The 25,069-nt window shown below is 34.2% G+C and overlaps 1 protein-coding gene across 1 annotated transcript in view; it reads right to left on the reverse strand.

Moving 5' to 3' along the window:
* Window positions 1–12,829: 12,829 nt before the first annotated feature.
* The window catches only part of LOC136032257 (maternal embryonic leucine zipper kinase-like), a 126,818-nt gene continuing 114,578 nt past the window's right edge, over window positions 12,830–25,069 (reverse strand). Inside the window, exon 13 of the mRNA XM_065712502.1 lies at window positions 12,830–16,056. Within this exon, the coding sequence (XP_065568574.1) occupies window positions 15,879–16,056 (178 nt within the window). The 3' untranslated portion in view covers window positions 12,830–15,878. The remainder of the gene's footprint in view (window positions 16,057–25,069) is intronic.

Genomic DNA, 25,069 nt, shown 5'->3' on the forward strand with positions numbered 1-25,069 from the left:
GGCACCTAGGCTCCAACGCTAATTATTTTTCCAAAGTCAACGGATCAAAATTCTGAGATAGCCGTTTTATTCAGCGTAGTCGAAAAACCTTATAACTATGTCTTCGGAAACGACTTACTCCTCCGCAGTCCCCATGGGAGGGGCTAAAGTTACAAACTTTGACCAGTGCTTACATATAGTAATGGTTAATGGGAAGTGTACAGGCGTTTTCAGGAGGATTTTTTTTTGTTGGGGGAGGGGTTGAGAAGACGGGATATACTGGAGGAACTTTCCATCGAGGAATTTGTCATGAGGGAAGAAAATTTCCATGAAGGGAGCGCAGGATTTACTAGCATTATTTAAAAAAACAATGAAAAAATAAATATGAAATTTTTTTTCAGCTGGAAGTAAGGAGCAGCATTAAAACTTAAGACGAACAGAAATTATTATCCATATGAGGGGCTCACCCCCTCTTAATACCTCGCTCTTTACGCTAAAGTATTTTTAGTGATGTCAACTATTTATTCTACGGCTTTTGTGATTCAGGGGTCATTCTTAATGAACTGGGCCAAAATTTAAGATTTAGTGTAAAGAGAGAGGTACTGACGAGGGGGCGAACCCTCTCATATGTGTAATAAAAACATGAGAATAAAAAATTCTTTACGTAAGCTAATTTATAAGTTACGAATATCTTTTACTAATAAAAAGATTCGTAAAAAATTAAAGGTTCTAGCTGCCTTTTTAATTAACCAAAAAATTGGAGGGCAACTAGGCTTCCTCCCGCACTCTTTTTTTCTCAAAATCATTCGATCAAAATTATGAGAAAGCCATTTAGCCAAAAAAATAAAAAAATATGCAAATTTCGTTTTAATTATTCCTCTGCGGAGAGCCAAAATCAAAACATGTATTGATTCAAAAACGTTCAGAAATTAAATAAAAAAACAAGTTTTTTCAACTGAAAGTAAGGAGCGACATTAAGACTTAAAACGAACAGAAATTACTCCGTATATGAAAGGGGCTGCTTCCTCATCAACGCCCCGCTCTTTACGCAAAAGTTTTTTCCTGTTTTAAAAAGAAGAGTTGAGAGAAAGAGTCAAACTTTAGCGTAAAGAGCGGGGCGTTGATGAGGAAGCAGCCCCTTTCATATACGAACTAATTTCTGTTCGTTTTAAGTTTTAATGTCGCTCCTTACTTTCAGATGATTTAATATTGACAAAGAAGGAGATTAGTACGTATAGGCCTATATCCTTCATAGATAAAAGTTCGAGTAAAGTATTTTCGAAAGAGAAAAACAATAAATAATAAATTAACATTGTTATTTGTACTTGAGCTAGTGGTGTCAAATAAAATTAGGTACGAATGAGTAATGTTGTTTTTATAGTAGATAAAAAACAAATAAGTACAAATTTGGTTAATTTGGAATCCTTCAAGCGGATCGAAATTCACACTTATTTCCCTTCATGATGATTTCTTGAAAATAATGAAGTTAAATATATCTGGTCCCAGGTGTTCAAAAATTGCATGCTGACTCAAGTAAAAATACGTCTGGCTGTGAAAACAAGGAAGGCCAACAGTGATGAACAGAAAATTTCCTTCAGACTGAAGTGGGACATCTCCTCAGAGCAGCATGAAAAAACTAGTTATACGCAAACTATTAAAAAGGCCAGCAAAATCATGGGATTTTTCAAGAAGAAGGGGGTAGGGCAGGGAGCTAAGCAGTCAATCTATTCAGAACTGGATATTGGCCTCAATCAAAATACCTTAAGCTGCAAAAGTGAAGATTTTCACAAGCTTCTATTTTTTTCATATTGACGGTCAAATGTGCTGTTTCCCCAGAGAAGAACATACACGCTAAAAGATAGTCGACAATCCTTATGAAGCCCTTTTTTTTTATCTTAAAAATAGAACGAAACACATTTTGAATCCAAGGAAATTATCTTCAGAGAAGGTAAAACACCTACAACCCCTGTATATGGCTGTGTCGATATGATGCAAGAAGATACTATTTTTTATGTAAGCACTAGACTGCTACTACAACTACTAACAGCTCACTGCAGCACCAACCCGCCTGAAGCCAACGCAGCTACACACACTCCTCCTCCATCCTAATCTATTCAACAACCACCCTTTTAACACCCATCCAAGAAGTCTTTATTTCCCTTAATCTTTCATTACGACATCCTCCCACCCCATTTGGGGACGACCTGCGTTTCGTTTGACCCTAGATGGTTGGCCGACAAGTACAATCTTTAGCAATCTGGCATCCTTCATTCGCAGAACGTCTCGTCTAGCCGTCTCATCCTTTCTCTCATAATAGCCCTAGAAAGCGAGATTAAACTACATTTTTCGTACAGCTTACTGTTTGAGGTATGTCAGTATCTCAAACTGTATGTTCAAAATCCTCTGAGAAAAGCATCTTCAGTACCAAGTACCTAAAATCCTAATTTAAAGCGTATTATTCCCTCCCCATCCCATTCGAATAACAAAGAGAGGTCATATTTGCTTGGGATGTCATGTATCCTTTTTTCAGCCCCTTACCATTGTAGTAAGTGACCATAAAGAGGTTACAGAGCACTTATTTGACCAGAAAAGTCACTTCCTATCCTTTGATGGGCAGTGGCCGTTTTAAGACTTGGCAATGCTGCTTTTAGCCGTTAAGATATAATCTCTAAGCCATGCGAATTGCTCTAAATACTATTTTAAATGATCGTGCTGCAACCTTAGAGCTGTGACTTCCATAGACAACAAGATTTAGCGCATCTACATGAAGAAATGAGATGAAAACCAACAGAAGTTTGATAATTCACGAAATTTTAAAAAACCTGTCACCAAGAATAGCAAATGCAGCTTTCCAACATATTCCGAGTATGCAAGCATTATTGGAAGCAAATAATACAAATGAAGAATTTACACTCTTTGTTGTCATTAATTTAAAAAAAAAAAACTTTTTCCATAAGACAAGTTTTTCGAAGAAAAGTAAAGAGTTCCATTAAGCCAAGAATAAACAAAAATTAAGTCAAATAATCTTCGAAGACGTTAATTTACCATAAATCACTATCAATAAAAAAATGAAACTCAAAACGAACAGAAATTACGATAAATAGCCGAGTCAAACTCAAAACAAGCAAAATTAACATAAGAAGTGCTGATATCACATATGCCTTCTCAAGACCAGACCACAATTTGCGCTTTACTAAAAAACAAAACAAACAAACAAATGCCCGTGGATTGTCAGTTAAACTGACATTTCTTCGTTAAAGTTTAATAATTTTTCATTTACGAAAGTAAGAAAGGTGAAAACATTTCAAAGGTATTTTGTTGTCATAGGCAGCGCTATTGCGCTGCCTATGATTCATTGAAGACCTAGAAACTTTCAAGCCCCCACACAGACAGATCTCTATTCGTTTTTCAATGCACATTAGCCAGTGCTTTCGATTGCTTTTCCAGGGCCGGTGTTGGATTATGACAGATTGCAGAATCAACTACCAATCAGTTACTTTGAAAAAGAATTGGATAGAGCCAGGTTGTCTTTGTTGCCCGTGACTAAAAACCTTCCAAGCAAAACATATTCAACGGTATGCACACACAATTTTAACCAGCTTGTGAACAAAACAACACACAAACTCATCTCAAAAGAAGCTACTGATTTCATGATAAGCATTGGAATTTTGGCATAACCAACCAGCTAAGCACCCAAAAAAAGTCTGTTCGGGCAAATCAAAAGGTCTGTTCAAGAAATCAATAGATCTGAGTCGAGTCTGTTCAAGAAATCTGAGTCGACGAAAAACCCTATCTAGATAGTTCTAAACAATTTGCTATCTACTTTGCACCTGTATGAAAATTTTCAGAAAGACCAGAAGGAAAAAGAGCGGAGCGTCTTTGCCCACGCACCCTATGTACCTTATTTGGTCACCTGTGTACGCCCTGATTAACGATATACAAATTAAAAAAGAAACAAATTTTCACAGATATTTACTTTATACAACATCTGTCAAACTTGTTTTTTTTTTTTTTTTTTTAGGGGTTTAGAATGAGATGAAAACACTTTTCTTTCTTCAAAGCTCAAAATTGAAGCGGAACAAAAAGCTCTCATATTACAAAACATAACTGGTGACAATTACACGAATTTACAGCTTTATTCTTCATGACTTTGGTTAATTGCCCCCTCCCTGTATCGCAGGGCCTACAAGTATGTACTTCCGTGTCAAGCCCTATTCAAATCGATCGACTTCAAGTTAAGTATAACATAATTTCTAAGACTACATTGTCTATACATGAAAAAAAAAGTGAAGAAAAAACGGCAGTATTTCTAGCTAGTGAACAAAGGAAACAAAACGAAAAAAAAATGTCAAGAACAACAATGAGGATATTTCCAGCCAGAAAAAAAGGAACTGACTTTTGTGCACTGAGGACGGTCAAGCGGAGGTCTTGACGGAAATATACTCAAATTATCCTACCCTTTATGACTGGCTGGAAATATCCTTATTTTTTCTTCTTCACAACATTTTTTTTTTGTCAAATTAAGTATATTTTGGACAATACAACAATTAATTTAGAGTCTAATCATATCTTGTGTAGAAATACTCACCTTAGTCTTTGTGCTTTTATTTCAAGGGAATCTTAGAAAATAGTAAAAAGGAAGACAAGAGTCTAGAATAAATTATATTGTTAAATTAGCTCTAAATGATTTTTAAGGTGTCAAGAACAAACGACGGTTTTGAGTATTTTAATTTTTTTTTCAGAAGTGATAGCTCCTCTCAAGGAAGAAGAACAGAAAAGGAAAAAGAGTCTCCCCATGTTCACATCAATGTCGTTATAAGCGAATATTTAGGTATAGCATAAACAGGATACGCGAAGGTAGTTACGCTCCAATTAAAGCTCTGGTCAACATCTTTCGCATCAAAACAGAGGCTTGAGATACTAAAGTGACCGGAAAGTCGGACTGGATCCTATCATCAAACTATCTTAAAGTGTAGATTCCCCTAATGGATTTATTCAAACTCTCACAAATTCTTCACACCCCATATGAGGATATTACGTATAGTTTAATATCTAAACCTATTAAAACGCAATATTGTGGTTTAGAGTGTCAATAGCGCTGACAGTGATAACTGATACTTTCCCATCAATATTTAAAGTGTAGGCGAGTTTTGGAATCTTTCCCTGACCCCAATTTCGTCAAATAGTATATCAAATGAAATTGGAAACAAGGCCATATCTAGGATTTCTGTTGGGGGTGGTTGGGTGTTACATAAAAATTAAAAAAAAACACTTAAAAATTTGTTTATATGCATTTTTCTTATGTTTTTAGGAGCCAGACAAAATTTCAGGGGGGGGGGTCAAACCCCCCTAAAACCAACACTGGATACGGACTTGATTGAAAAAAATGAAAGTGGCGAAAACAACAATTTCATTTCATTAATCCAATTTCATCAATTTCCCTAATTTAAAAATCCCAATCCCAATTTCATCAAATAGTATATCAAATGAACTTGGAAACAAGGCCATATCTAGGATTTTCGTTGGGGGTGGATGGGTGTTACATAATAATTAAAAAAACGCATAAAAATTTGTAAACGCACCACTGGATACGGACTTGATTGAAAAAAAAAATTGAAAGCGGCGAAAACGACAATTTTTGAATTGCCAGTCAAGGTTTTAGCATGACTTTCTGTAAGGAGAGCGAGGCAGTTTTACAGCAAATGAATACTAGAAACATGAAAATTTGTTGCTTTCCTCTTGAATTCTGGCTTGACCTTGATAGAAATAGTCTTAATAGAAGACCAGTAGTTTTTATCTTATTGATCCAACTGCAATCAGCCTAACTACACATTGCTTTAGTACGACACAGCTAACCAGCAAGAAGTGACGCTAATTCACGGAAATGTTGGGGTGAGGGGGGGGGGCAAAATATATTCTCTAAAATCTAGGGAGAGGAAAATTCTGTTGTTTTTTTTCAATTTTTTTACGAAAGTGCCAAAAACGAGTATTTTTCCAAAAAAACAAAAACAAAAAGGCAACCCACTTCAATCGAGACCATTGCCTACAGCTTAAAAGAAAGAAGATGGAATCTTAATTTGTGGACGGCTTGGATAGAAAAATATTAATGAGAGAATCGAAAGATACGTTTTTTTTCTGAAAATGTAAATGGTAATTATAGAATTTGTTTCGCAGAACCGTTTGGAGCCGCTTTAAACTTAGTTTAGTCTCTATTAGAATCATCGGTAGCAAATAAATCAGATTGCCATATCAAAAGAGCTAGGACTAACACTATAATATTAAATAAGAATACCAGACGTTTCTGAAAAAAATAATAAATTTAAGTTGCTCATTTTCCATTAATACCTTAGCACCTTTTTATAATCAAAGGGAGTGTCTCTACTCTTCATCTATATGACTCCTTTTACTTAAAGAGGTAACGTTACTCCAAGATAAAACATACTATGACAAGTAAACGCTAATTTTCCTTTCCAGAATTGCACAAACAAGGGTGCCAACTCACGAAAATGTAGGAGGGAGCAAGGATTTGTTCTTCATTCTATTTTATGGAAAAAACACAGCTCCTTTTACGTGATTTCTAAATATAGGAGGGGGCAATTTTGTTGCTTTTTGATTTTATTCAATAAAGATACCAAAAAAGGCACTTTTTTAAAATCTAGAGAGGAGTCTACGGTGCCCCCTGCTCCCACCCCAATCAGCAACCATGGGTACAAAAAACAATAGAAATACATTGGCTCTTTACATGGATGGGTCCAGTGATTTAATAAGCTCAATTTTTTTTTACGGTTGAATAAATCTGAGAGGCACTCCCAAATTTAACACTTCCGAAAGGGAAAATGGGGTTAAAAAGAAAAAAAACTTATGACCCTTTTACCTACAAAATCTTTTAAAAGACTGGTTCTACAACGACGTAGGACCCTGGGTGCTAAGTTGTGGGCACTTATAACGCAGTGGACAGCCCATCAGCGCTGTTTAATGCCAGTCAACAACTGATTAATGTAATGTTTTGTAATGGCTAGAGAAAAAAGATATATCTATATATATAAAAATAAGTTGTCTGTGTGTGTGTGTGTGTCGAGTGACGTCATGTTTGTGTGTCGACTGACGTCATGTTTGTCAACTGATGAAATTACACACCGGGACACAAATGACGACCGGGACACAGAGAATATAAATGACGACCGGGAACCTCAAAGAGAAATTACAGACTGGGACACCCGGGCACAAATCACGACCGGGACACAGGGAATATAAATGACGATCAGGACACAGGGACACAACTACAACGGGGACGCCGGGGGCACAGGCGGGATATATAAATGACGACCGGGACACAGGGATTGTTCGAACAGAAATTACAGACCGGGACACAAATGACGACCAGGACACCGGGAATATAAATGACGACCGGGACACTCAAAGAGAAATTACAAACTGGGACACAAATGACGACCGGGACACAGGGAATATAAATGACGACCAGGACACAGGGACACATCATTAGAATAATAAGGTATAGATCTGAATACGGATTGTTTTTCCCATGGACAATTATATGTTGCATGTTCAAGAGTCAGTAAACCTAACAATCTATTTATATGCAACATATATATATATATATATATATATATATATATATATATATATATATATATATATATATATATATATATATATATATATATATATATATACATCTATTCACAGGTGGGACACAGGGACACAACTACAATGGCGCGTAACTAATATGGTGCGTAACGACTTACGCGCGCGGGGGGGCTTGGGGGGTTGCGAAGCGCCTAAATATATATATATATATATATATATATATATATATATATATATATATATATATATATATATATATATATATATATATATATATATATATATATATATATATACATAATTTAAATCAACTGGTTTATATCATTTCTCGTAATGGCTTGATAAAAAAAGAGAGATAGGAAATATAAAGAAAATAAAACAAATTATGTAAAAAATATATAGTAAAAAAAGGGGAAACAACTAATAATATATATAAAAGATTTTCTGGACATAAGACAACAGTTAATAATGAAAAAACTAATAACTATCTAGTTCAACATTGTAATAATGGTAAATGTTCCATATCAGATATAACTGTCACAATTTTAGAAAATTTAGAATTAGAAAATTTAAATAAAGAAGAGAAGAATAATAGACTACGTAAACAGGAGGATTTCTGGATCCATACTCTTGGTACAGCTTATCCTTTTGGGCTAAATGATCGTGTAGCAAAATATGGTGACATGTCTCATGTTTTTGTTAAATGTATTGATTGTTTTATGGACCATCCTTCTTTTACTTGTCCTACTAAACGTAAAAAACGATCGAGAGGACATAGGAAGAATAATAGAAAAAATTAATTAGATGTACATATGCTTTCTATAGATCTATGCCAGCTACTTGAATCTAGGGGTATGATTTCTGTAATAAAATGTCTAAATAATTTATCCAAGAGGAATTTAATCAAACTTTTCTGGATTGTTAAGAATAATACAGCTCTTGATTATAATTTTAAAGTAATATGTGATACAATTTGCATTCTAACTAAAACGAAATTTATTTCAAAAAAGAAAAAGTTCGATAAGATTAGTAATAAGGATAACAGATTATATTTACCTATTAATTTTACTTGTAAGCAGATTGAAGATATTAATTTACCAGAAATTTTAAATCAGCGGCATGTGAAACAGGCCCTTCCTAGTAATTTGAATTATAATGATAGTCCAGTTTTAACTTATAAATTTTCAAAAACTATTGGGCAAATTATTTTTAATTATAATTTAATACTAAAAAGACTAGATAGTGATATAAATTGGAAACCGGTTTGTAATTGTAAGCAACTTGGCCCATTTGTAAATCCTACTTACAAACATGTTATAACAGGGGACTTGTCAATAATAAAGCAAGATGATCTTCAAATTATAATGAATAAAGGGGCTAATTTCCGTCTTTCTCATCATCTGAAACCATCGAGTGTTCTTGATGGCTTGGAAAATGATTTTGATTTATTTATTGATAAGTGGTGTAAGAAAGAGAATAAAAATAAAGAGAGTTTTCAAAGTTGGAAGAATTTAATTATTAGTAGAATAAGAAATAAAATATATTCTAACTTAAAAAATAGTAACACTAAATCATTATTTTATAATGCGAAGATTAAACAAGCAATTGCTAATCTAAAGAATGAATTTGTCATTGTGCCAGTGGATAAAGCTAATAATAATTTTGCCATAATTTGTCAGAAGCTGTATTGTGATATCTTAAAAAGGGAGTTATGCACAACTAATGTTTACAAAAAGGTAAATATAGAGGATGAGAATTTAATTGAAAAGACTGAAGAAATACTTTTTAAAAATTTTAATATTAAAATAAATGACAATGATAAAAAGTTCCCTTTCCTATATTGGACTGTAAAATTTCATAAGAATCCCCCTAAACCACGGTTTATTGCTGGAGCAGCTAAATGTCCAACCCGCATTGCTGCTACTGACCTCTCTTTAATTTTAAAGGAAATTGTAAATAAACTTAAAACCTATTGTTCTGGTATTAAAAAAATTTCGAATTTTAATCCATACTGGAGTGTTAATAATTCACTGCAGGTGATAGATTCTTTAACAATGGTTTCAGCTAAAAGAATTGAGTCTTTCGATTTTGCGACAATGTATACTAATTTATCACTTAATGTAGTGTTTGATAATTTAAAAACTGTTATCAAGAAATCTTTCCTCTTATCTAGTAAAAGGTTCTTAAAAATAGACTTTTATAATAAAAAACCTATATGGACAAATTGCTTTAATACTACAGTTAACTTGAGATGTTACAGCTTGGATATGATTTTTGAGTTATTGGAATTTGTTTTATACAATACTTATATAAGATTTGGGGGTGGTTTGTACAAGCAAATTGTGGGAATTCCCATGGGGGGGAATGCCAGCCCATTTATAGCTGACTTGTTTTTAAGTCAACTAGAATATAAATATGTGATGGATAAGAATAATCCAATTAATTTAAAACATGCTTTGTCAAATAATAAAAGATATTTAGATGATATTTTGGTCTTAAATTGTAAGGATTTCATTGATATTTCTAAAAATATATATCCATCAGAGCTTATTCTTGAGCCTAGTCATGGCGCTGGTCATGAAGATCATTTCTTAGATTTAAATATTAATATTTGTAATAATAATAAATTAAGTTTTAAAATGTATAATAAAACGGATGATTTTGATTTTGAAGTGATTAGTTTCCCATTCCCTGAAAGTAATATACACTCAAATATCACATATTCAGCGTTTTTCTCACAGTTACTTCGTTATACAAGGATTTGTAGTAATTATATTGATTTTAAAAATAGATGTAAAATCTTAAGCCAAAAATTGATATCAAGAGGTTTTTCTGCAAATAAATTAACTTGGCAATTTAAAAAAATTAGTTTTCATTATAACGAACTTTTAAATAAATATCAAAAGAATTATCTAGAAATACTTAAAGAAATTCTCAACTAATTTCGGAGGTTCGAGAAATGTTGTCGCAGCGCCATTTATTTTGAATTGTGTTTCTAACTGAGCGGATTTTCTTAAAAATTAGCCACATGGTAAAGATGAATTCTATAATTGTTTAGTTCATTCAGGTTTTTTGCAATGTGTTAATATTTGTGATTTGGTAAAATTTATAATATCTAGTTTACCTATTGTTGCTAAAGGGAGGGATATATTAACAGGATAAGCTTGTTTTGGTTTTACTTGGTTGTTTTACATTTGCTGTTTTTTTTCTTTCATAGGCATGTATTTTGGGGGTGATACCTGACGCGGGGATGCCATGGATATTCTGTGGTAGCCACAACACTGTGCTGGGTAGAGAATATAGAGTGGCGAAACCCTATATAGGCCAGTGTATTCTCCTGATGAGCCCTTATGTTGGGTGTTGCCTCTGAATTATTTGTCTATATTATTTTTTCTATTGTTTGGTAAATGACGACTTATACTTATTGACGACATGACTGCCTGTCCATGGATTATTCTTTATGGTTGATTGTGTGTGGCTATGCTGTTTGACCTATGTGATTGTATGGATGAGTAGGGTTAACGCCTCATTCAAGTGCTGGTCTATATTAGCCACTAATTTAGGAAAACAGTTTTCCCTTTCTCCTTCTATCTCCTTTCTTTTTTTTTGTGTTTGTGCTGTTGCATTGGTGATTTCTCTTTTCATGATAATTAGAAAATCTGGTTAATATAATACCTCGCAATGGCTTAATAAATAAAGACAGGATATATATATATATAATATATATATATATATATATATATATATATATATATATATATATATATATATATATATATATATATATATATATATATATATATATGTATATATAAGATATATAAAAATAGATATATAAAAAAATACAATAAAAAAAGAAGAAAAAAAAAATCTGGGTTAGGAATGAGCCGTGTTCTGGGTTGATGTGAGCGTTGTGCATATTTAATAATGCAGATATTAAGCGTCGAGAGCTCGGTTGAAAAACCAACATCCGCACAAAATTTTCCCCATGTATTTTCAACCAATAAGGTGTCTTTACATCTGTCATCATATCCACCGTATTTATGGGGAAAACTGCTTTTCCTGAGGTTTATTTAATCTGCTATCTTACCTAATTTAAGAATCAGTAAATTATGCAAGGGATAAAGTACTGACGAAGTAACGGGCAAAGAATAGAACGGCATAAAACACCAACATGTTTAAACCACCCGCTTTAAAATGCCCACAAAAACGGGGATTGAGAAGACATGGACTGATCTAGCAGTCTGGCTGATTTGTATCACAAATTTTATATTAAAATATTCAGTTCTGTGATTCCTCATGTTTATACACTTACATTGCTTGACTGTTTGTGTTACTTTTATTGTCCAAAATACTCCGATACAGGGACGAAAGTAGGAAGGGTGATCAAGGCCCTTCTCCTCGGAGCCCGAACTTTCCCCCAAATTCGTGGGCGCTTTCATATAAATTATCAAATAAGAATCACTATTTTATAGTTACCACATCCCCCCCCCCCAAATGCATGCAAACGTGATTGCTGGGACGCATAAAGAAAACCACTGTGACTAGGAACGTAAAAGAAAGGCGAAGGAGGTTTCAGCCGTGTATCCAGAAAATTCGAAGTCTGGAACTTGTTCGTCCTGTCCTTTTTTGACCTTCTTATGTTTGTCCTTTTTTGATCCCCCCCCCCTCTGCATCGATAAATATGGGTTTATACATTAAATTTACATCTATGTGCTTGATCGTGATATACAAATATGTGCGTAAGTTATTAGATAAATTATGACATGTTATACAAAACCAGAAGTTTCACTCAATTCTGTTTTTGCTAAGGTAATTAGAAAATTATATTGAAAGGTAAAAAAAGGTAACTAGAAAGGTAAATTAGAAACAGGGAAGAAAGATAATTTATGGAAGAACAAAAAGAGGACAAAGCGATTAATTTATAAAAGAACAAAAAGAGAAAAAGAGAGTAATTTATGGAAGAACAAAAAGAGGCGAAGCAACGAAACGAACAAGTGTTTAGTTTCGATTAGAGAGGTGCAATGACTAAGCGTTCGTTTTAAAGCGAATCACAAGCTAGAATAATTCATTTGCTTTGTTTAACTAGATTGGTACTTTTTGTTAAACAAACATAATAGCCAAAAAAGGTATTGACTCACTGAAGTCTTTTAAGTTGTCCTTACCTAATCAATACTGCTACCAAGATGATGGCGTATGTGTCAGTCGCAACCTGATCGAAAAATAAATTGTGTTTTAAATATCGAAGTTCTCACTAGTTTAATGAAAGTGAACCAACAATTGGAAACAAATACAACACTTGCCCAAAGCTTGTCAATATAATACCACTAATTATTTTTAAAACGCTGTTGCACATAAATTACAAAAATATCATCTTACAATTCAAAATGGCAAGATCAACAAAACATAAAATTACTATTAATCATGGGAAATAATAAAAGTAAAATTTTATTTTTTAAAAACTCTCCATCACCGCCAAATTTTTAAAGCCACTAACGTTTTTTACAGTGGCAATTTAAAGCACTTTATGTGAAATCTTTTGTAAAACTTTTATTTACAGCCCATACCTTCAATCGAAACACGTTCTATAAATTGACATAGTATGCTTTTTCCATTTTATTCGGTTTTCAAGATATATAAAAATTTATGTTTTTTTTTTTTTTTTAAATAGGTTATTTCCTTTGTTCTCACTCACAATAATAGTTTCGATATCGCATCCTTAATTTTAGCAGAATGACTTGAAGCACATTCTAAAGTTTTCTGGTCCCCTGTAGAGCCTATATTAGATAACATACCGCCTTTTGAATGAAAGCAGCCGATTTGCTCTTAAAAGCCCCTTTTTTTTAGTTGTTCTGCTCTTCTGTAAAATCTGTGTGAATTAAAATACTTCTTTTTCAATTGCCGCATTCGATTTTTCTTTTAAAATAAAAAAATTGACACAACTTTGTCCAGAATCTAAGTAACAAACATTGTAATACAGGTCTTAAATGAGCAAAACATTAACATAAAAAAGTCATAGCCACTCTGGACAGCCACTGTTTTCTGTCTCTTGGGAATTGGTTTTGTATTTGAATTACTGTATCTACTTGTATTTAGTTAATTTGTATTAAATTTTTTTCCTTTGTGAGTAAAATACTTTAGGTCTTCTAACTAACACACAATTTCAACATTGCAAATATACTGACACTGTTCAGCTGACCGGAATTAAAAGACGTCAATTCAGCAAATTTCTGCTGAAGAAAAGAAATTATTCCGTACAGGAAGGGGTCGCCCCTGCTCAATGCCCCACTCTTTACGCTGATGTTATTTAGTACTTTTAAAAAAGTTTCAGATTCTAATCATATGGCCCTTGCGTTTCAGGAGTCGCTGCTGAAAAATTGGAACACAAAGTCAAACTTTAGCGTAAAGAGTGAAATTCATTTTACATAGAGTAAATATATTTGCAGTTTTTCCGCGTTGCCACCGCGGTTTTCCCAGCAGTTTTATGTTTTTTTTTTATTATTATTGTTATAAATAAAGGCAATGTCGCAAAATGTCTTTAGAACACCTAAAGATTAAAGAAATTCCTGTTTTGGTCGAAAGGAACAGCATTCAAAAAGATGCATATCACCAGAACTTCGAAAAGTATCTGAATATATTTTCATGGAGTTTAAAATCAACGTGTCTTATAATCGATATTTTTTGGATTTCCCCCAAAAATCCATGGTATCAATCTCAGGAGGAATCCCCTCCCTATTCTAAAATTTTCCAACTTGCAATAGTTTCCATATATTTGACCTTCCATCGGCTGTGCTGACAAGGATACCTCATATTTTTAAAGTATATGAAGTATTTGCTCTTTTTTAGCTCTTGTCTATTATATAAAACACACTCAAGAAGTGAAGTTTGGTTAGTGCTAATAAAAAAAGATGAAGATAGAATACTTTATTAGCAAAATTGTGAAAACTACAACTTGGAAATGTGCTCCCAGAACGCAGTGCCACACTCCCAAAAATTTTGCTTCTCGTAAGAGTACAAAGTCATTTTGTGTCTATTGACGCAGTGTTTTGTTTTGGGCAAACAACCCCTTATCCTCGAAAAATATAATTGCCTTTTCTTCGGTTTTTGCAAATCCCAAATCTTAATTTGAACATCCATGGTGAGACACTATATTCTATAACTATTCAAAGCAAACTAACCGGTGCCCTCGAGAATCGCGTAAATAATGAACTAAAATGAACTAGGTCAAGAATCGCGTTAATAATGAACTTTTCTTTGTCTTTGAGACGGTCAGCCGACGCCAAAGCTCCCAATTCAATAATTCACAAATGACCTTCACAATTTTGCTTATAAAGTATTATATTTTCATCATATTTAATTGTCACCAAACTTCACTTCTCGAGTGTGTTTCATATAATAGATAAGTACCCTTTCTTTTTTACTTATTTCTGTCAAGTAGGATTAAAGCCCCTGATGATATATGACTAGCTTAAGGTTTAGTTTCAATCACGTTTTATGATACCTGAACCCGGAACGCATGTCACTTAAAGAGGCAGTTTTCAGTTGTAAACGAAGTTTCTCAACTTCAATGTAGCATTTAAGGGGATTCACTACCTTAAAGTATCACCCTATCTCGTCCATTACAAACATTTTTAGTTTGTATGGCCAAATTATTTAGAACTGATTATGCGGTTTTGCCATAACCTATAGAGCTACCAAAGAGATCCAAATAAACGGACAGAAAACTAAAAATCGACATCTACTTTCTCATAAAGCTTAGAGAAACCATTGGATTTTTTTTTAGCTGTGTGCCAGAGATATAAATATCAAATTTTAATGAAACTTACATCATTAGAAAGTGCAATTTTTTTTTTTTTATTAAACTGAGCAGAATTTCTACTTTAAAGTTCAGGAGAGGGTAGCCCGCTTGCCAACACAGAGGAAGTAAAATTTCATTGTCTTTTCAATAAAATTGCATAGTTAAATTATAGATTCTCAATAGCTCTTCTAACTAATGGATAAATAGAATTGAGCTTGCTTTACTTTAAAACTTAAAGATTAACAAAAGTGAAGAAAGGGAAACATTTTATCTCGGCCTCGTCTAACTCAGTAATTTCAATGATTTCTAAGAATTCTTGGCATACATTCTTGTTCGTTTCTCATTTTAACAAAGCATGACCAGCATTATTATTGACATTATGATATTTTTTTATTTTATTTTTTATATAGAAACGACATTCAAAGAAGAATTAAGATTATAGCTGATAAATCGTCATAAAGAACCTAGAAACCGGGAGTCAATTTCAACAAAATTATTGTACAGCAGCAAGTCGAAGAATCTCTTCACAAACTTTCTTATAGCACCACGCGTCTCCTTTCAAGCGTTTCCTTCGAATTCCAACAACATCCACTCTAGGAACCATACAGACTTCCAATTCAAAGGACATTTTGATTTTACCTTGACTTGATAACCGTCCACGGAGCGTGAATCTGGAAAATGTCTATATTTAAATCTGAGCATTTACATGATAACTGCCTTTTAAAAGGCGGTCGCATTTCACACTCCCAGTAAAAAAAGGATTATTTAAGTTCTATTAATAAAAACTGCGAATGCTGTAAATATGATGGCAAATTGTCGACCATTTTGGAACAATATAGCCGTTCCGGTAATTCATTTTTCAAATTACAAAAATGATCCCCATTAACAAGTCTACAAATTTGGTTAAATTGTAATAACGCTCTTATATATTTTCTATCTATATATTTTTTCAGTGGTAGCCTATTTTGTTTAACATTAATATTGGTTTTATCGTAGTGTTTGTGCAGTACCTCTAATCCAAAATCTTTCGGAACGAGAGTTCAAGTGCTGGTGTAACCAAACCTATGGCTTGGGGTGAAAGTCAATGGTATCATTCTGCAAACTCAGCCGCCGTGAGTCTTAAAACTGCTAAACAGATTCCCAAGTAACATGTGAATTTCACACGCCGGGTGTGGCGGCAAAAAGCCTGGCCCTACTGCAAGAACAAATACAAGACTTGATGACTTTTCAATACAATTCTTGTTATTGTTATTATTATTATTGTCATATTTTCTACTAGTTTCCCAACTTACCATCTATTGCCAAATATTTCTGCAATTGTGGTATCCACCAGGTGCAAAAAAAAAAATCACTAAATTTAGTAATTTTTTGGTTGACTTAGTGATTTTCACTAAGTCAATTATCTACTGATTTAGGTGCTGGTTAGTGATTTTTATGCAATATAAAAGATCACTAGAAATAGTGATAAATCACTAGGGGTGGCAACTTTGCGGCCATTACAAGCTGAACGAATCGTATCTTGTGTAACCGTTTGTGGTAACTAACTATAAGTAACGCCCCGCCCCGCTCTTTACGCTAAAGTTTGACTCTTTCTTTTAACTCTGCTTTTTAAAACAGTAAAAAACTTTAGCGTAAAGAGCGGGGCGTTGATGAGGAAGCATCCCTTTTCATATACGAAGTAATTTCTGTTCGTTTTAAGTTTTAATGTCGCTCCTTACTTTCAGCTAAAAAAAACTTGTTTTTTTTTAAATTTAATTTCTGAAAGTTTTTGAATCAATGCATGTTTTGATGTTGGCTCTCCGCAGAGGAATAATCAACACAAAATTTGCAAGTTTTTTTTTGTGGCTAAATGGCTTTCTTATAGTTTTGATCGAATGATTTTGAGAAAAAAAGGAACGGTGGAGGAAGCCTAGTTGCCCTGCGATTTTTTGGTTACTTAAAAAGGCAACTAGAACTTTTAATTTTTTTACGAATGTTTTTATTAGTAAAAGATAGACGTAACTTATAAAATAGTTTACGTAACGAACTTTTATAATCTCATGGTTTTATTACATATATGAGGGTTCACCCCCTCGTCAGTACCTCGCTCTTTACAATAAAGATTATATGTTGTCCCAATTCATTAAGAATGACCCCTGAATCACAAAAGCCGCAGAATAAATAGTTGAAATCACAAAAAATACTTTAGCGTAAAGAGCGGGGTATTAGGAGGAGGTGAGCCCCTCATATGCGTAATAATTTCTGTTCGTTTTAAGTTTTAATGCTGTTCCTTACTTCCAGTTGAAAAAAACTTTTCATATTTATTTTTTCATTTTCTTTTTTTAAATAAAGCTAGAAAATCGTGCGCTCCCTTCATGGAAATTTTCTTCCCCCATGACAAATTCCTCGACGGAAAGTTTTCCCAACATATCCCCCTCTTGTCAACCCCTCCCCCCAACCAAAAATCCCCCTGAAAACGTCTTTACACTTCCCAATAAGCATTACTATATGTAAAGCATTGGTCAAAATTTGTAACTTTCAGCCTCTCTCACAGGGACTATGGGGGAGTAAGTCGTCCCCAAAGACGTAGTTATAAGGTTTTTCGATTTCTCAGAATTTAGATCCGTTGACTTTGGGAAAATAATTAGCATGGGAGGGGGCCTAGGTGCCCTCCAATTTTTTGGTCACTTAAAAAGGGCACTAGAACTTTTTCATTTCAGTTAGAATGAGCCCTCTCGCAACACTCTAGGACCACCGGGTCGATATGATCACCCCAGGGAAAAAAACAAACTAACAAACAAACAAACAAACAAATAAACACGCATCCGTGATCTACCTTCCGGCAAAAAATACAAAATTCCACATTTTTGTAGATAGGAGCTTGAAACGTCTACGACAGGGTCCTCTGATACGCTGAAACTGATGGTGTGATTTTCGTTAAGATTCTTTTAGGGGGTGTTTCCCCCTATTTTCCAAAATATGGCAAATTTTCTCAGACTCGTAACTTTTGATGGGTAAGACTAAACTTGATTCTTTGCGATTCTTTTGATGTAGCTATTGGTATCAAAATTCCATTTTTTAGAGTTTTGTTACTATTGATCCGGGTCGCTCCTTACTACAGTTCGTTACCACGAACTGTTTGATATATTGTTTGTCTTTCAGAGTTTCAATTCCATTTTACCATCTTATTACTGCTTGTATTTAAGTCTCCAAAGATCTATCTTTGGATCCAAAGATCTTACTACAGTTCGTTACCACGAACTGTTTGATATATTGTTTGTCTTTCAGAGTTTCAATTCCATTTTACCATCTTATTACTGCTTGTATTTAAGTCTCCAAAGATCCATCTTTGGATCCAAAGATCTTACTACAGTTCGTTACCACGAACTGTTTGATATATTGTTTGTCTTTCAGAGTTTCAATTCCATTTTACCATCTTATTACTGCTTGTATTTAAGTCTCCAAAGATCCATCTTTGGATCCAAAGATCTTACTACAGTTCGTTACCACGAACTGTTTGATATATTGTTTGTCTTTCAGAGTTTCAATTCCATTTTACCATCTTATTACTGCTTGTATTTAAGTCTCCAAAGATCCATCTTTGGATCCAAAGATCTTACTACAGTTCGTTACCACGAACTGTTTGATATATTGTTTGTCTTTCAGAGTTTCAATTCCATTTTACCATCTTATTACTGCTTGTATTTAAGTTTCCAAAGATCTATCTTTGGATCCAAAGATCTTACTACAGTTCGTTACCACGAACTGTTTGATATATTGTTTGTCTTTCAGAGTTTCAATTCCATTTTACCATCTTATTACTGCTTGTATTTAAGTCTCCAAAGATCTATCAATCAACATCCTACAGAATCACACCTAGAACAAACCGTTATTCAACATTTCTAAAAAGAAAGCTGGAGACACGGGAGGAGATTCCTCAAAAATACGCCCTCAAATATATATATATATAAATGTTAAATATACATACAATATATATAAAAAAGAGAGTCCTCAAAAATATATATAAAAAATATATAATAAAAAATGACTAATATAATGCCACGTAATGGCTTGATAAAAAAAAGAGGAAAAAAAAATAAATACATAAGAAATAAATAATAAAAAAAATCTGGTAATATAATGCCTCGTGGTAAAGTACAAGTTATACCCAGTCCAGTAGACTTGACACCGAGACTAATTTGCAATGGTAGCGGTATCTTAAACTGACTCTATTGAAATCAATGGACCAAAGTTAGAAAATGAAGAAAACATTGATTTAAACACCTTTAAGACCATAATTGAGTTGCTTGAACCCTAAGAATAACAAAATAATGAAAAAATACCAATACCTTTCAGTCTAAGAAATAGAAAAAACGACGAGATTAAATTAGTTTGCAATTAAAAAGTTAAACACTCTATTGATCTGATGAAGCACCTAATTAAGCTGAATTCTGTAGTGTTGGGCTGAGACTAATTCAGTAACATTTTATTAATTTCTTAGAGCGATGGTTCTATTTATAAAACAATCCTCTATTTCTTACATTGGGTAAAACCCATGGAGGGAGGGCCAAAATTCAACAAAAGAGAACAACAATGTGCCACTATGCAGGGGTGCCAATGAAAAAGTAAGAGGAAAGGATTTTTATTAAATTTTTCGTTTAATACAACAAGAATTTTCAAAATCTGAGGGGAGGATATCTTTCTATATTTAAGTTGTGTTCCTAAAACATAAGCAGCAATTGCCCCCCCCCTCCTATAGTTAGTGCCCATGCCACTTTTGTCATTAAAACTATGTCGAGATTCGAGGAATTTGAGTGATTTTTTAAGAATGAAATTTGTTAAAAAATTGACCAATATTTAATCGAAAAATAATACGAAAAGGAAGAAAGAATAATTTTTTGAGGAATATATCAACATGCAATATAATCAATGTCTATTTAAATGGCCATATGTACTCCTTTATGACACACACATAATGATTCATACTTCTTAGGCAGGAACAATATTATGCCCAGAAGCTGCACGCAGCAAATAGTAGGCACGAGCCAACAGCCGGTTAATCTATGACCCAACGACCTTAAAATTTAAAAGACTGGAAATAAGTGGCTTAAAGAGCTGAGGCCGCCACTGAAACAGATGCTGCCCTGTGAACCTAATTGAGCAATTATTTCAATGAACTAAATAGGTGCTTGGCTGATGGAAAAATTACTAATTGTTTACCAGGTGATGGCAGCGTATTACAGCAGTATTATTCTGTCTAGGGGAAGCATAAACAGGCCTTGAAACGATGCAGTTAACGCTGACATTCTTCAAATGAATAAATAAGTGACATGTTTTTTTGAAGAGAGAGCCCAAAAGACTAAACATATGATTTAACCGATTGTCTTGTTCTAATTAAGTTTGATGTTTTTAAGAGTGCCCAGAAGACTTTAAGAAAGGTGATTTGATGAATTGTCTTGTCCTACAGTCCCTGGTTCCCGGCGCTGAACGCAAGCCCCGCACGGCAGCAATTTCGCTTATTTAAGGCTAATAATTGAAAACTGTATTGATCAAATCGGTTGTCTTCCAAAAAACCATCTACAAAATCTACAAGTATCTACAAAAAATTCTAATTAGTGGACCAAATAATATTGATACAAGTCCAATGCTTTGTTAGTATTGAAATGACAGAGGAAGGTGTGGCCTTTGAGCAGAAGTTCAACTCCAAAAGACGTCAACTACAAGAAGGGTCCATATCCGGACAGTCAAGGGGCATGGGCTAAATAAACATTTTTCTTTAATTTACTGGGGGCAACTGCCCCCTTGACCCCCCAAACACTTTCCTTTTTGAAAAGGAAGGAATCAAGAATTTTTGTATCTAGTATACTTTCTGAGATAAGACCTAGTATTCAAAGGGGATAGGAACAGATTTCATCGATTTTCCATAGCCAAAACCTAGTAGAGACATACTAGAATGACAAATTATAGTGTCCACGTTTAGCAGAAAATGTATGCCAAAGACTTCGGGAAACTTATTCACAAAATTCCTTATTTTACCTGCTCCCCCCGTCCAAAAAATGAGAAAGAATCACTATTTTGCGATTTTACCAAAAAGTTTAACCACACATATATTTGGTTTCGATAGAGAATGGTGAAAATCAAGGCCACCCGGGGTTCCTGAGGAGTGGCGAGGCTTACTTTTTGAGATGCATTGGCAACTCAAATAAATTGAAACCCCCATTATAAACTCATGTTTAGTCGTCTTAAGGTATATACCAGGCTTTATATAGCCTTTGTACGTCATATATATCGTAAATTCGTATGGACTCTTTCACTAACGAAAACGAAAAAAACTGTATTGTTGTTTAGCGAAGAGGCAAACACTGGGCAAAGTTGTTTCGAGATCATCATGTCTGGAATTTATATTTTTGTATAAAATAAAATATAAACAAAAATAAACATTCATATCTAAAAATAAAATTTCTTAGTCTAAAATTTGTTAAAACTATTTAACAGTAGGAGTTATTCAAAATATGGGCCATGTAAGGGCTCACAGCACAAAAAAATTTAGGTGGGTCTGATAAAAAGCTTTGGACCATCCTCCCACTAAGCCAAAACTTAAGGTTCAATCTGGCCCTTAAAGCTTGATACCGCAATCCAATTAGATTCCGCTTAGGATCTTTTGATTTACCTTGTTGCTTAAAAGTGAATAGATTCCAATTCTCATACGGATCTTAAGTAAAAATTCTTTTAGGTGAATTGGAGCAATAACCTTGTTGCCACTCTTCCCGACACAAAATTGGAGCCCCCTTGCCACCCCCCTACTACTACCTGAAATTTCCAACGGAATTCCCCAAACTGTTCCCGAGATTTTGCACATGTGCTATTTTGATGTCCACTTGACCTCGCAGCATCAATGAAGGTTTCAACTGGATCTCCCAAGCCCTTCCTGAGATAACACACATGGACTAATTTGACAACCTGGGCACATAGCGTCTTTCGAATTGCATAGCTACTTCACCGTGAATAGATTTTTCTACATAAAATACAACATTTACACTATGAATAAAACATTCGAAATCGCTTTGTTCCTTCAAAACTACTTGAAAGCTTCAATTGTATCCTCGAAACTGTCTTCGAGATGTTACAGATGCGTTATTTTGATAACTTAGATACGAATGGTTTCTTTAGACCTACCCAACGTCTCTTCCCCAGATAAAAAATTCTGGTTTGCTTGACCCCCCCCCTCCAAAAAATCATCCATGAAAGTTTCAAATCGATCTCCCAGGAAGTTCCTGAGATACTACAGACAGCTATTTCTGATCGCCTTTGTAGACATTACGTCTTTGATTTATATTGCTACTTCACCAAGAATAGATTCTACTTCCAGAGAGACGTGCAAAGTGCCAAAATCTTTAGCAAATTTGAGATAAAATATGTTTAGCCCCCTTTGGCCGCTTTTTTGATACCCTACTTACCGTGTATAGATACAAGTTCTATAGGAGTTTATAGTGCAAAAACGTTTGGGGTGGATCGTAGAAAATTTATTTTACCCCCCTCTCCCCAATACAAAATTTGAAGTTCTTTAGTTCCACCTCCCTCCTTTCTTCAGCCAGTGCCTGAAAGTTTACGTTCAATTTCCCAAGCCGTCACCAAGATATTGCAGATATCCTATTCCAATCGTCTACACGTAAGTCTTCGGATTAAACTGCCCTCTCCTCTCAGTAAAAAATTTGAGGCTCATTTGGCCCCTCTTACATCCCCTGAAGGTTTCAAATTGGTCTCCCAAGCCATTCCTGAGACCTTGCATGTATAAAGTCTCTTTGAAGCTTCGGCGAACATACAGTTTTTTGATTTACTTAGGTATGTATGTTGTTTCTAAAGTTTATCCCTGGGAAATCTTGGAACCTTGTCCTAGCCAACGATCCCTAAGTGTTCCTAGATACAAACATCAAAAACACGAAGAACAATAGGGATTTCTTTTCGCAAGAGAGTGGAAATTTAATTTGAATGAATATTTCGGCCTTATGTCCAAGGGCCGTCCTCAGCAAAACAACAATATATATAGAAGAAGAAAAACTTACAACAATAAACGACCAATAGAACTAAAATGAAACATCTTTAAAAACATTCCCAGCATCTTTACTTCAGCGCAGTTCAACTTGAGTCCTGGTTGAACTCCACTGAAGTAAGGTTCTTAGGACTATTTAAAAAAAAAATGATTTTAGTTCTATTGGTCGTATGTTGTTGTAAGTTTTCCTTCTTCTATATATTGATGTTTGGCTGAGAACTAACCTTGGACATAGGGCCGAAATATTCATTCGGATGAAATTTCCACCATCTTGCGAAAATAATTTCCTATTGTTCTTCTTGTTTTTGATGTTTGAGATGGAAAGGCAGTGTGGTCTTCGTCGCTATTTAAGTTCCTAGATGAGTGGACAACCCAGTACGAACATGGCCACCTTGTCTGCTAAAAGCCTATACGTTAACAATGGGTAATTTACATAAATTAGGGAAATTGCTCCTGGGGCTGCGAAGGTGATGTTAAACTAAAAGCATACTTAATAAACCTTTCCACTATTCTGAACAGAAAGGCTTTATCAAAATTTGATCCAGCGCAATGGAGAGTTGCGGGGAGAAGAGGGAGGAGTAGCAATGGCAATCTTCTAAATATCAGCAACACACATGGACTTTGAGTTGAAAAGCAAATCATGTCTGTGAAAAACAGATTACTCAAAATTCTATGTGAGCATAACGGCAAAAACAAAAACACAAAGCTCGTTGCTGCGATGGACGAATATTCTATTGCAGCGACTGTTATCTGCTTTGAATTTAAGTTTAGGCTAATAAGGATGATAAGCAATTTATTGCCTACCAAAATTTAGCTAATGTATGTGATTGTGTATTAGCAACATCCGCTATAGTTACTTGTCTTACATAGAGATTTAATTAGGTTCTGGAAATCACTAGGTGCTTCCCTTCTATCAAAATTATACTCATAATTTTCGAGTACTTTTAATATCTTTTTCAACCCCTCCTCCGTACATAAATCTTGTCTATTTATAGAATATCAAAAACTCCCTCAAATGTTCGGCCCACATCTTTTAACACCATCTTTATGACTAACAGTACCTCTCTGAAAATATTCTACAGTGAATTTTTATCCTCAGTTCTTTAAATAGAATTTCCTGCTACTGAGTAATCTAGATGCGTCATCCAGATCCTCAACAATTTTAAAATGGAGGAAAATAAATCTATGATTTGAAAAAGCGTCATACATGGCAACAATTTCTGAATTCCCAACGTCAAAACAACCAAATTTGCAGGGGGATAACTAATATTTCACTGGAACTCTCAGATGTTTAGTGAAAGCTGACCCACTTAAAAACGCATTGAAAGCTTAACGCTGACTTGATCTGTTTAAAGTCGACTAAGCTTTTTCCTATAGAACAGTTAAGCTTCAGCCAGTTTATGGGAATTTTTGTCGCATTGCTCTGTTAGAATCTTAGCTATTGGGGTGAGGTCAGCATCAACTGTTTGTTACTTGCTTTTTACAAACTTAAACCCTTATCAAACAGTTCGTGGTAACGAACTGTAGTAAGGAGCGAACCGGCTCAATAGTAACCAAAACTCTAAAAAATGGAATTTTTATGCCAATAGTTTAATGCTTATTTTAAATATATAAGTTTCATCAAGATTAGTCTTATCCGTCAAAAGTTACGAGCC

Source organism: Artemia franciscana, chromosome 10, assembly GCF_032884065.1.
Source record: "Artemia franciscana chromosome 10, ASM3288406v1, whole genome shotgun sequence".
NCBI classification, from domain to species: domain Eukaryota; kingdom Metazoa; phylum Arthropoda; class Branchiopoda; order Anostraca; family Artemiidae; genus Artemia; species Artemia franciscana.